The sequence below is a fragment of the Marmota monax genome, unplaced genomic scaffold, assembly GCF_021218885.2.
Source record: "Marmota monax isolate L192 unplaced genomic scaffold, Marmota_monax_Labrador192_F-V1.1 WCK01_AAM20220418_F8-fsc00051, whole genome shotgun sequence".
Classification (NCBI taxonomy): Eukaryota; Metazoa; Chordata; class Mammalia; order Rodentia; family Sciuridae; genus Marmota; species Marmota monax.
The window spans coordinates 15,909,674-15,923,138 of NW_026695202.1; the positions used below are offsets into that span (position 1 = coordinate 15,909,674).

Here is a 13,465-nt window from a genome sequence, read left to right on the forward strand (position 1 = left end):
CTTTTTCACAGCAAAGGAAACAATCAAGAATGGTAACAGAGAGCCTACAGGATGGGAGAAAATCTGGGCCTCAGATAGATAAGAACTCAAAAAACTCAACACCAAAAAACCAAATCACCCAATCAATAAATGGGCAAAGGAACTAAACAGACAACTCACAGAATATGAAATGGTCAAAAAAATATGAAAAAATGTTCAACATCTCTAGCAATTAGAGAAATGCAAATTAAAACTATATTGAGATTCCATCTCACTCCAATCAGAATGGCAATTATCAAGAATATAAATGACAAGCTGGGTGTGGTGGTGCACGCCTGTAATCACAGCTACTTAGAATGCTGAGGTAGGAGGATCATGAGTTCAAAGCCAGCCTCAGCAAAAACAAGGCACTAAGCAACTCAGTGAGACCCTGTCTCTAAATAAAACACAAAATAGGGCTGGAGATGTGGTTCAGTGGCTGAGCGCACCTGAGTTCAATCTCTGGTTACCACCCCACCCCCCACACGCCCACAAAAAAATACAAGTAACAATAAATGTTACAAGGATGTGGGGGAAAAGGTTCACTCACACATTGCTGGTGGGCCTGAAAACTGTTGCAACCACTATGGAAAGCATTATGGAGATTCCTCAGAAAACTTGGAATGGAACCACCATTTGACCTGGTTATCCCACTCCTTGGTTTATACCCAAAGACTTAAAATCAGCATACTATAGTTAACACAGCCACATCAAAGTTTATAGCAGCTCAATTCCTGAACCACCCTAGGTACCACCTTCAACAGATAAATAGATAAAGAAAATGTGGTATATATACACAATGAAATATTACTCAGTCATAAATAAGAAATGAAAGTATGGCATTTGCTGGTAGACTATCACGCTAAGTGATATAAGCCAGTCCCAAAAAAACCAAAGGCCAAATGTTCTCTCTGATATGTGATGCCAACCCAAAACAAGGGAGGGTAGGGAGGGGAAGAATAGAAGTCCACTGAATTAGACAAAGGAGAATGAAGGGAAGGGAGTGGGGAGGAGAATAGGAAAGACAGTAGAATTAATTGGACATAACCTTCCTATCCTTGTATACAAATACCTGACAGGGTCACTCCACATCATATACAACCACAAGAATAGGATCCTAATCCAAATAAATCATACTGCATGTATACAATATGTCAAAATACTCTCTACTGTCATTGATATCTAAAAAGTATAAATAAAAAAATTTTTAAAAACACTCAAGAGAGAAACTGAAGAAAACACTAGAAGATAGAAAGGCACCCCACGTTCACAGATTAGGAGAATTAATGCTATTTAAAGTCATATTACCAAAAGTGATCTACAGAGTTCATGTAATCCTCATCAAAATACCAATGAAATTCTTTACAGAACAAGAAAAAAATCCTAAAATTCACGTGGTGCCTAGATTAATTCACTAAATATCCTCAAGGTTTATCCAGATTGTAGCATGCACCAGAATTTCCTTCCTTTTAAAGGCTGAACAATATTCCATTGTAGAACGGATCACAGAAGAACTCAAGACATTATTTCTACCTAGCTCCCACCTAGTTAAGGTAAGACACACAGAGGGAACTTAGTATGGCAAGATTAATTTCAAGTTGCCATCTTCCTAGAACTTTCTCTGTGCCCAATGTCTAAATTTTAAGTCTTTAAAAGTGGAGCATATCTACAACTTAAACATCAAATGTGGTCATATGCTTGGAAAAAAAGATTAAAATTGTCAAGTAACCTTGCCACAACAGCTCCTTGAATCAAAAACTAATAATTTGTAAACAAAATAAGAATATTAGGAAAAATGAATATTCTGAAAGCATTCTATTGATTTAGTATCTGTTATCAAATAAATGGGGGATTACAATATTGTAATGGGGGATTACATATCAAATAAATGGGGGATTACAATATTTAATGAATGAGACTTCTACAAAATACCAAGTCAGAACTAGAAGGAAGTATTGTTCAATCTTTTTGTGATCTTCTCTTTAGAAAGAGGTCTTTCTAAGCATGAAACGTTCTAATATCCAGAAGTTATAAAAGATTTATAAATTTGGCTGAAGATTAAAAACAGACAGGCACACCTGTATGGTGCACACCTGTAATCTCAGTGGCTCAGGAGGCTGAGGGAGGTGCAAGTTCAAAGCCAGCCTCAGCAATTTAGTGAGTCAAATGTCAAATGGCAAAAGGAATAAATAAAATAAATAAAAGGAATAAATAAAATAAAGTATATACCCCAAATCTCAAAAAGGTTAAAGAAGAAAATAGGATATAAAGGACTACTTTCTGCATGATGCTTTTTACATGAAAGTCTAGAAGAGAAAGACTGCAATGACAGGAAGGATACTGCCAAGTCTAAAGAGTCTAGGGATAGGGACTGGTTGTAAAGGAGTTTGGCGGACTACACACATTTGTGGAAATGTACTGAAAGGAATGCTTAAAACTAGTGAGCATAATTGTACATAAATTATACCCAATTTTAGAATGTATATGATTAAGGATTAAGTTACTTGTTATACAAATAACATTAAACTAGGTAACAAAATAACAACCTAATACAAAAATGTGCATAGGAAATAAGCAGTTAACAGAACTTATTTTTATTTTTGAAAATCCACTTAGTCTTAAAATACAATTGTTCTCCTTAATATTTTATAAGTATAGGACTTGGATTTACCTTTAGCTCTTGGACCAACTGGCTTCTTCTGTCTCGTAGATTCTTTAACTCTTTCTCATCCCAGCATCTAGCCTTGTGTTTTAAGTCACTTGATCCTCCAGAGATAACCCCAGATTTTAAAAATAGTGTTCCATCAAGAGCTACTGTCTGTAAAATCAAAAATATTTTACCCTAGAGGAATGTATATAGAAGGTAAAAATAAGGACATAATGTGGCAATATTTGTAGCTAAGAATTTGTAGATGAAAACAATTCTGAACTTTACTAACAAAATATACTCTTTATGCAGGACACAAATAAATAAACCACAAATACAAAACTTACCTCACTATGGCACAAAGCAATTCTCAGCAACAAACTAGCAGCAAATATAAAGGTTCAAAATAAGTTGTATATTACTTCCAAACATATTCAATATTGAAAAAAGCAAAAACTAAGAACATTTATATTTAATAGCCAATAGTTTACATTACACAATTCTGTGTTTTGAAGAATTGGACATATATGTCTGACATATCATGAAAATGGTCTTAATAACTTCAGATATCCAAAATAGACACATAACTCAAGATCAAATACGAAATGCAAATGGAGCCAAGGTATAAGAGAGCCTGGAGTTTATAGTCCTCTGAGGAAACATACACCTTATGAAATAAATGAAATTAATTCTCAACGTTTTGCAAATGTTCCTGATTCATTAATCAGAGTAGGAAACCATCTGTGAGATACTAAAAGTAATGTGAGCTAACAAAAAAGGGGGAGAGAAACAGATGAGAATCTCACTCATGTTCCCTCACTTGAGACTTCTCTGCCTGTCTCAGGGACGGGAGCCAGTGAAGGGGGATGGTGGCCACAGGGAATCATGCCAGCAGGGAAAAGGAAAGTGAACCCAATATCACAAGAGAAAACAACGAGAAGATACTAGAAATAGATTCAGAAATCTGGAAGCATAAAAGTGGAGGGTTCCTGTCCACAGAAGTCTCCCTGAGGCAGCGAAGCTTCTGCACTTGCTGGGTGCACTAAATGTTACATTTGACCGAAAACTGTTCATTCCCATTCACAAAATGGAATCCTGGCAGAAAGCACTCGGGAGTCCCTAGTTAACAAGGCAGACTGCTTTTACAGTACTGTTGTGCCACCCAGCACCTGGGTTCCTCCTCAGGGAGATAAGCTCACCGGGTTCTGGAGGGACCTAGGGGTCCCTTTCCTCTCAGATGTTAGTTTGACAATGAACTGCTCATAGGAGCTGCAGGAACTCTTTAGATGAGCCCCTAGGTCTCCACCTGACACCAGCAGCAGTGGCATGGAAGCTGAGCTCCTGCTGCCAAGTTCTGGTCTGGTCAGCAATTTCCCTACCAAGAAACCAACGGTTAACATACCTGGTTTACTCCTCTCACTTCATCATAAAACCATAAAGAAATATGGAACAGGCTCTCTCCTAGAATATTTTAAGCTTGTGCTACTTTTATCTGGCCAAAGCACAGCTCTTTGTGGAACGCTTCTCAGCTTTTGAGTGTTTCTTAACAAAGTTGACTTTATGTCTGTGATAGATACATTTACCATGTGTGTCTGTGATAGAATAATATAACACAGGCACTGTGTGGTCCAAGATGACTCTTAGAGCCAGGCTATGGTGGCGGTGTCTCAATAAAGATGGGAAGGCCTTATTACAAAACTTTCTTGGCAGGCCCTCCAATGACTGCCCCTGACATCCCATGGCCACTCCTGGACTGTTCCTCAATGAGGTCAAGGATCTGCTAGGAAGAAGAGAGAGGGATATCAAGTTTTAGTCTCTGATGGAGAGGTGGAGGAACAGAGGGAAAGGGTGCTCACTGGTACTGGAGCACAGATGACTAAAAAGACATCGCACATGAGTGTGCATGTGTCATAGCAATGAGATGAGGAAAGAAGAAACTTGAGACAATTTGGAAATCCCAGGAGAGTTAAGGAATAAACGAAGAGATGAAGCTAATAAGCCAACATGGGGCTCTCTGCAAGCTACCAAGGAAGAATGTGGATGGAATCCCACTGATTAATGGAACTTGTAGAGGGGTAGAAAGAAACACAGCTTAGATCTACCATTCTGGGGTAGATCTATGTGGAAATGGACTGGCCTAAGCAAAGCCAGAGGTGATGGTGTACCTTCAGCCAATAGTACCTCAGTAAAGAAGAGGGGAGAGATTGAGACAAATAGGACACATTAACAGAGAAGCCAGGAAGTTCAGAGAATTCTTGGGGAAACAGCAGACTTTCATTTGGCTGGAATAGAGGTATCAAGAACTGAGTTGAAGAATATAGGAGAGATCAAGATTTAGAAAAAGAACACAAACTTAGTTTTAGACATGCTGATTTTACAGTACTTATGGCCTAATATTTTACTTACTTATAATGTACACTATTTTCTGTATTGTCATCTCATAGATTATACAAAAATTGTAACATAAATTTACAATAAGACAATTGTATGCATACAATTAAAATAGAAGCCAGATACTATGCAACATGCCTATAATCCCGATATTGGGGGGCAGGGCATGAGTGCTGAGGATGGAACCCAGGGCCTCGCATATGTCAGGCAAGTGCTCTATCAGTTATATCTGAAGCCCTGCTTACAATAGGTTTTCCATGCAGAAATTCTTTTTAATTATTATTATTTTTTTATGTAGTGCTGAGGATCAAACCCAGTGCCTCACACATGCTAGGCAAGCACACCACCACTGAGCCACAACCCCAGCCTCAGAATTTTTTTGTTAAATATCACTGTCTATCTTTTATAGCTTTTTTTCATAATGAAAAGGCTTTTTTGCTTTTTTCCATGCTTATTTATTAATTTATTTATTTATACTAGGGATTGAACCAGGGGTGCTTTACCACTGAGCTACATCTACAGCCCTTAATTTTTTATTTTTGAGATAGGGCCTTGCTAAGGTGCCCAGGTTGTCCTAAAACTTGTGTTCCTCAGGGGCTGGGGATGTGGCTCAAGCGGTAGCGCGCTCGCCTGGCATGCGTGCGGCCCGGGTTCGATCCTCAGCACCACATACAAACAAAGATGTTGTGTCCACCGAAAACTACAAAATAAATATTTAAAAAAAAAAAAAAAAAAAAAAACTTGTGTTCCTCTTGCCTCATCCTCCTGAGTAGCAGGAATTATAGGTGTGTGCCACTACTCCCAAATGGTTTCATTTTTTTCCTATAATCCTAATTCACCTGGAATTTATTCTGATACAAGGTAAGAGGATTATATTCAACTATATTTTACTCTAGATGGTATCCAGTAAAGTAGCACCCTATGCTTTTATTCATTCTTGTTTGATGTGTGTCTGCATGTGTTTGGTGCTGGGTATTGAACTCAGGGCAAGACCCTCAGTCTTGTGTAACTTTTGAAAAAGCTATCTTTTCACAAATTATGGTACTATACTTTATGACATTCTTGGGAGTCTGGTTTTTTCCATACTATATTAAAAAGAGTAGAGAATATTTTTCTATATACATTCTATATATGTTTTAGAGTAACAACCTAATTCATCTATAGATGAATGAAGCAAATTACAGTTATCTCTGGAATGAATGATGAAATCCATGGAATAGATGGAAAATTACATGTATATAAAGAGATTCGGATTTTAAAACTCTAACATATAAGTTTTTAAAATATTTAAATACTGAATTATAAAAAATGATACCCAAACTAGAGCTAGCAGAATTGCACAGTTTGTATCATGGAGTATGTCATATATATATATATATATATATATATATATATATATAAAATTTATAAAAACATCAAAATATTTTGTGATGTCTCTTGCAATTTTTTTTTAAAATATTGTTTTAGTTGCCAATGGATTTTTTACTGTTTATTTATGTGTGGTCTGAGGATTAAACCCAGGGCCTTACACATGCTAGGCAAGCTCAACCCAGTAATGTTTAAACAAAGAAAATTCTAAAATATTGATATCAAGTCTATGGAAAATCAGAAACACAAATTACAAACACTGGATGATTTCTGTGAAAATGTGACATCTATTCATATGTCTTACCCAACCTAAAACAGAAAAATTCTTTAAAAGTTCGTGGAATATAGTTATAATACAAATAAGATGTATAAGACTCCTTAAAATTTTGAAATACATAAGAAGATACAACCTAATGAGATAAGATAAAGCATGTTATTACAAACAAGAGAGAAGTCATAAAAATCTGTTAAATGAAGGAATAAATAGTTATCTTCATGGGATTAAACTATCCATAAAAATTTTCAAAAATCAATTTTATAAACATACAAGTCAATTTTAGTAGTTAACTTGATAGCAAAATAAGCAAGATACTTTAAAAGCTCACTTATTACTTCTGTTTAATATGTAGAAATCAATGACAGTGATTACTAAAAGACATTAACACTATTATTGACAGAAGTATGTATGAAAGGAGTCAGGTGCGGTGGCGCACACCTCTAATACTAGCAGCTTGGGAGGCTGATGCAGGAGGACTGCCAAGTTCAAAGCCAGCCTCAGAAAAAGGCACTAAGCAACTCAGTGAGACCCTGTTTCTAAATAAAATACAAAAAAGGACTGGTGATGTGGATATGGCTCAATGGTTAATTGCCCCTGAGTTCAATCCCCTGTACCCAAAAAAAAAAAAAAAAAAAGTATGAAAGCTTTATCATGTTAGATAAATGAATAAATATAATACTGGAAATCCTTACATCTCATAAGAATAGTTTGCTTTATTTGCGATTCTGGACATTCTAGATAAATATATTATTGACTATTAAATAAAACCATCATCGTTTTTGAGATTTGCCAGATACTATTATAGCATTAAGCCTTATGTTACTTAAGTTAATCCTTATTATTCCCACAATATACATACTATCATTTTCCCAATTTAAATTGAGGGGTCTAGAAACTCGCCTAAAGTCACACTGGTCTTTTTACAGCTGTACCCTTAAGCGCTATGTTATACTTCATTACAAATGTAGCTTAACAAAATATGCCACATCATTTGAGGAATTTGACATTGCTCAATGCAACACAAACTATTCAGATGAAAGTAAAACAATATTTATTTTTAAAACCAAAATTATTTCCTTGAAAGCCAGTAATCTCATTTCACTTGTACTTTTTATTATAAATTCAATTGTGCCAAACCTTGAATGTATAAAAGAAGAGTTAGGATCCCCTCTTAAGTTATGTAAGAATTAAGCCAGAATGTAAACACCAAAATCTTTCCTACTTTCAAAAACACATGTACTGAGGGGAGGGGAGGGGGGATAGTAGAGGATAGGAAAGGCAGCAGAACACAACAGACACTAGTATGGCAATATGTAAATCAATGGATGTGTAACTGATGTAATTCTGCAATCTGTTTATGGGGTAAAAATGGGAGTTCATAACCCACTTGAATCAAAGTGTGAAATATGATATATCAAGAAATTTGTAATGTTTTGAACAACCAACAATAAAAAATTAAAAATAAAAAATAAAAAATAAAACAATCTGAATCAGACACAAATTGCCAAATGCCACATTTTATGGTGTAAAAACAAACAAACAAACAAACACATGTACTACAGGAAAATTCAAGGAAAATCTGGGGTTCCGCAGATTTGTATACCATGTTAAAAATAATTATATATTATTTTATATAAAATTTTAAAAACTGCCATATATATATATAATTTATAAAACTCCCTTTATATCTGGTATATCTCTATATCAGACTTTGAAAAAATTTTAAATGAGGAATAAATAAAACAGGATTTAAAATCTAATTTCTAAAACATAGTTTATGATGTTGAGATACAGCAGAAGTTAAAATTTTTCATTTCTTTTTATTTTTCTGTGGTACTAGGTATTGAACCTTATACCTCGCACTTGCTAGGCAAGCACTTTACCACTGAGCTGCATTTCCAGTTCTTTAAGATAAGGCCTCACTAAGTTCCCCAGGCTGGCCTCAAATTTGTAAGCCTCCTGCCTTAGCCTCCAGAATAGCATGGATTTATAGATATATGCCACCACACTTGGCTACAATATTTTCAAAACTCAAATGAACATTATAAAAACTGATACCATGACCATCTTAGGTTCCCTGCTGGTTTTGCTTATAAAACAGAACATATGAAAGCATATATAAAGATCTGTGTGGAATGCAGCCTGTGAATACTGCTGTGACTTATCTAAGTGGGACCAAGTCTCTTACTTTTCGCCTTTCAGGTCCATCGAATGCAACATGTCTTGCTTCTTCCACAGTCTCGCACACAAGACCATTTCCACACACAAACTGAATCACCTTCTTCAGCTGAGGAAACTGAGTTTTTATGACATCAATCATCATTTTACAGCCTTTGATCTCTCTTAGTCTTTCATTGATTGGCTTGATCTGAAAGATTTAAAAAATACTTTATATACTAGTTACAGTAAAATGAAAGCCAAATGCTCATTGATGTTCTTTCTTACAATACATACAGAAGCATAACAGCAAAATGTTAACAGTATGCAGCTGTATGTGATAAAAGTTTGACAAGGATATAATAAATTATATCCCACATTGTCTTATCCAGTATCTTTTAAAAATACAATAACTTCACCAAAAGCCAGAAGTTGTATATAACTTATATATTCAACCCTTGTCGCTAACTAGTTGGGATATAACAATGCATACAAATGTTTCATTGCTGTCTAAATCATAAAATATAGTGGAAAACAAGATTCACTTAGATATTTTTCAAAAAAGTAGCAAACACTATGGGTCTTAAAAAACTCTTTAGACTTGGATGATCAGGAAATCCTTCAGACCTTCTTAGACATGACTTTCAGGCTTGGCCCCTGAGTATCTGCAATGTATTACTAGAATCCTTGCTTTTGTTAAATAGAACAAAGCAAAACCCTACATACAAACACCTTTTTGTTTTATGTATGTATACACACACGTAGTTTGGAAATGCATGTATTTACACATATATAAATATAGGTTGGGAATACATATTTAAACAAACTGAGTGCATGGAAAAGCAATCTAAAGTAGTACTATAAAAGAATCAGGCAATGAGAGGATAGAAGTATTCCCTTTATATCTGGTATATCTCTATATCAGACTTTTAAAAAATAAGTTGGTTTTGAAAAAATTTTAAGTGAGGAATAAATAAAACAGGATTTTAAAAGGCAGATGAATTAGGATAAGTAGTTTTAGTTAGCAGAATAGAAAAAAGTGTGGTAGCAGAAAAGGCAGGTCTGGTCATGAGTACCATCAGCTAGTGTTTGCTGTCCCGGCTTTGTGTAGGGGCTGTGCCAGGCAGTTTGCACATAATGACTCCTTGAAATCCTCCAATAAGGTAAGGACTTATTACTTTATTCCACAGATGAAAAAACCAAAACTCAGAAATTTGGAAATAAGTCAGTGAGAACTATTTAGGAATAGGGTTGAGATTCACTCAGGACAGTCCAATTCTAGAGCATGTGCTCTTTTTATTTATTTGTTTGTTTGTTTGTTTATTTTTCAGTGGACACAACATCTTTATTTTATTTTTACGTGGTGCTGAGGATCGAACCCAGCACCCCGCGCATGCCAGGCAAGCGCGTCACCGCTTGAGCCACATCCCCAGCCCTAAGGGCATGTGCTCTTAACCACTGTATCCTTGGCCTGCAGTTCAGTCTTCAGCACTGGACCAAACAGAACATTTTCCTTAGTAGGCAAGGAAAACAATCACTAAAGGGTATAACTCATATGAGAGTTCCTGCTCAGGAATTTAGATTCTGGATGTGCTTAGGCATCTAAATACACACTTCAAGGCTCAAAATTTAGCCTGCTCTGCCAGAGCTGAGATACTAGATCAAATATTTACAATGGGCTAAGCTGGCATTTGACCAACAGACTATATGTCTTATCCATCTCCCATATTCTGCTGTAGAACAAAATACACTGTTGGCTAGTAGGCAGAGTGTGCACTCTAAGAGCAATGGAATTAGACATGAAGGTGGATTTATGGCAAAACTAGATCAGGGGAAATGATGGGATGTCAAGATAGCAGCCACTTGCTATTATCCTTCATTTGTCATTACATTAATTAACACCAGCTGTTTGAATACTGGCTAAGTGGCATCCAAGATATTGTTTTTTTTCCCATAGCTACCATAGTTGTAAGCAATAAAGATATGTTTTAACAGATGAGATTTTACCACTACTTGATACTAAACATTACAACTTTCTTACATCAAGATAATCTAGAGCAAGGAACGTCTCAGGTTCGGCTCTTTCCTCCTTCAGAAATCGAATACAATCTCTTGCTACCTTTTCAGACACTACAACAATGGCAATCATGTACCGGCCAAAAAGCTTAGTCACAGCCAGCTGGTATTTCTTATGAATAGGATGACACAGGTCAAGCAGTCTTCCAAACTTAGCAGGTTCCAAAAAAGGAGAGAATAACAAATACATTAGTGAGAAACATATAATCATTGATTTATAATGTAACAAAGAAACAGACAAAACTAATTTTATAAAATTATACATGTAATAATGGAGTCTCATTCAAATGGACCTAACTTTCATTATGAAATAAATGCCCATTTAGGCATGTCACACTTCATTTAAGAAGAGTAATGAAGAAGGACTAGCTTTACCAAAGTATTAAAATATTTTATAGAAGTACAGTAATTAAATAATATGAGTTTATTCCCCTATTTATTAGATAAGAATCTACAAGGCACCTACAACGTGCAGGGACTGAGGAAGACATTACTGAACAAAAGATATTCTCTGGCCTCCTAAAATGTTTAGTCTACTAAGGAAGAAAGACATAAATAATCAACAATAACATGAATGTATAAAACAGAGTTAGACACTAAGAGTGTTCTGAGGGAACATAACAGGGACCAGGTTGGCCCAAGAGGTTAGGAAAGGCTTTTCACAAAAAAGACACTTCTTGCAGCAGCTGACAGCACTAGGGTACTTAGAGTAGCAGGCCTTAGAGTAGCTGAAGATTTAACTTTATATCTTCGGGCTCTTTCTTCGGTTGTTGGTTCTCCCTGAGGCATACTGATTTCCTGAGAGACCATCACTCTTTCATATTTATTCTCTCTGCTTTCATTGTTTAAACCTCTTTGTTTTTCTTTTGTTCCCCTTTTTCTCAAGTCTTTCTTTTGAGTCAATTTTTCAGCTGTATAATCTCCTCCTTTCCACTATTACTTTACTAGTATTCCTTGCTACTTCTAATTTTTCTGTTAGTTTTTAATTAAATGGGAGTATTTAGTAATAATGTTTGATCTTGATTTTTTTCCATTCTATAGTTTTAGCTTACATTTGAATGTTGTCCACAGCACAAAACACTTATGGGGGATTTTGTTCTATAACTGTATGGACAGGGCTCTTTGGCTTCTAAATATTTTCAAATACTTTTTTTCTCTTTTGAGTATATGCTGATAGCTGCCATGGTGATCCTTTCTACCTTGCTTTGTGTAATGTGGGCAGTTCTGTTCAGATCACTCCACTACTGATGGATAACTTCTAGATTTCTTTCCCACAGAACTGAGATGCCATCTCCTCTGGACAGTAAGTGATGGAACACCTACTTCCCATCCTACTCACTTTCCTAAAACCCAAGGGCTTGGAAGGCAGGGCATGTGAGCGCTCTCAGCCAATGCTTTGTAAGAAAACACTTTACTTACCTATTTCTGCTTTCTGTGAGACTAACACTCCAGATGGTTTTTTTTTGTTGTTGTTGTTTTTGAGGGAGGGGAGGGTATCAGGATTGAACTCAGGGCCACTCAACCACTGAGCCTCATCTCCAACCCTATTTTGTATTTTACTTAGAGACAGGGTCTCACTGAGTTGCTTAGCGCCTTGCTTTCACAAAGGCTGGCTTTGAACTCATGATCCTCCTGCCTCAGCCTCCAGAGCTGCTGGGATTACAGGTGTGTACCATCACTCCTGGCTCTCTCTTGAGTTTTTAATTAGTATCCTTCTCCCTTGGGATAGGAAGACAAACCTCATTTGGAAGAAAGGGATTTTAAAAGGCCTCTCAATGAGGAGCCCTAAAGTCTTCATTTCCATCAGAGAGCATCAGAGGTTTACATTCCCTGATTCACCAGTTTTTAAATCTAACTCCCTCCAGTTAGAAGAGGAAAAGGAAACAAATATATGCATTTGCTTCTTGCTAGATCTTAATAGGTACTGGGAAAATTCTTAGAAATTAGTCAGTTCATCAGTTTGGCTTCTGCAGAGTTCAGACAAGCAATGGTATACTTCAGTCTTTTTTTCCCCCTATCATTTTTTGAAATTTATGGCATTAGGTTGTTTGGCTTTTTCTTTTTTTTGAGCTTTTTCTTCAAATTAGTTTTTATTATTTTTTCTATGAACTGAGGGAATGAGATTCTGTGATCTAGCTCAATCATTATCCAGAAGTCAAAGACAACATATAAGAGTTGGAAAATCAAAAAAGATGAGGTAAAGGAGAAGATAGGTATACAGAGAGGCAGGAAGCAAACCATGAGAGCAGTAGTGTCAAGGAAGTCAAGGGTAGGTGTTCTGAAATAGAGTGATGGCTAGCAGTGTCAAGTGATGAAAATAGGCCATCACCAAACAAGGCATGCACAGGGTACACTGATGTTAATGACAAGAGTCAGATGCCAGACCCCTGAAACCCAAGAAAATAATGCTGTGAGACTAACACTCCAAACAAGAGATGATTGGATTTTGGCCAATGAAACACACTTTGCAATATTAGAGTGGACAGAAAATTTAAAACATGCCAATGAGACTACTAAAAATATATTTTAAA

The 13,465-nt window shown here is 36.1% G+C and overlaps 1 protein-coding gene across 2 annotated transcripts in view; it reads right to left on the reverse strand.

The window, feature by feature from the left end:
* Smc1b (structural maintenance of chromosomes 1B) overlaps positions 1-13,465 on the reverse strand; it is an 80,620-nt gene that overhangs the window by 40,269 nt on the left and 26,886 nt on the right. For both annotated transcript variants that reach the window (XM_058574233.1, XM_046429610.2), the window contains exons 10-12: positions 10,900-11,085; positions 8,890-9,069; positions 2,690-2,836 (exon numbers count right to left, since the gene is read on the reverse strand). In XM_058574233.1, coding sequence (XP_058430216.1) covers positions 2,690-2,836; positions 8,890-9,069; positions 10,900-11,085 — 513 coding nt within the window. The remainder of the gene's footprint in view (positions 1-2,689; positions 2,837-8,889; positions 9,070-10,899; positions 11,086-13,465) is intronic.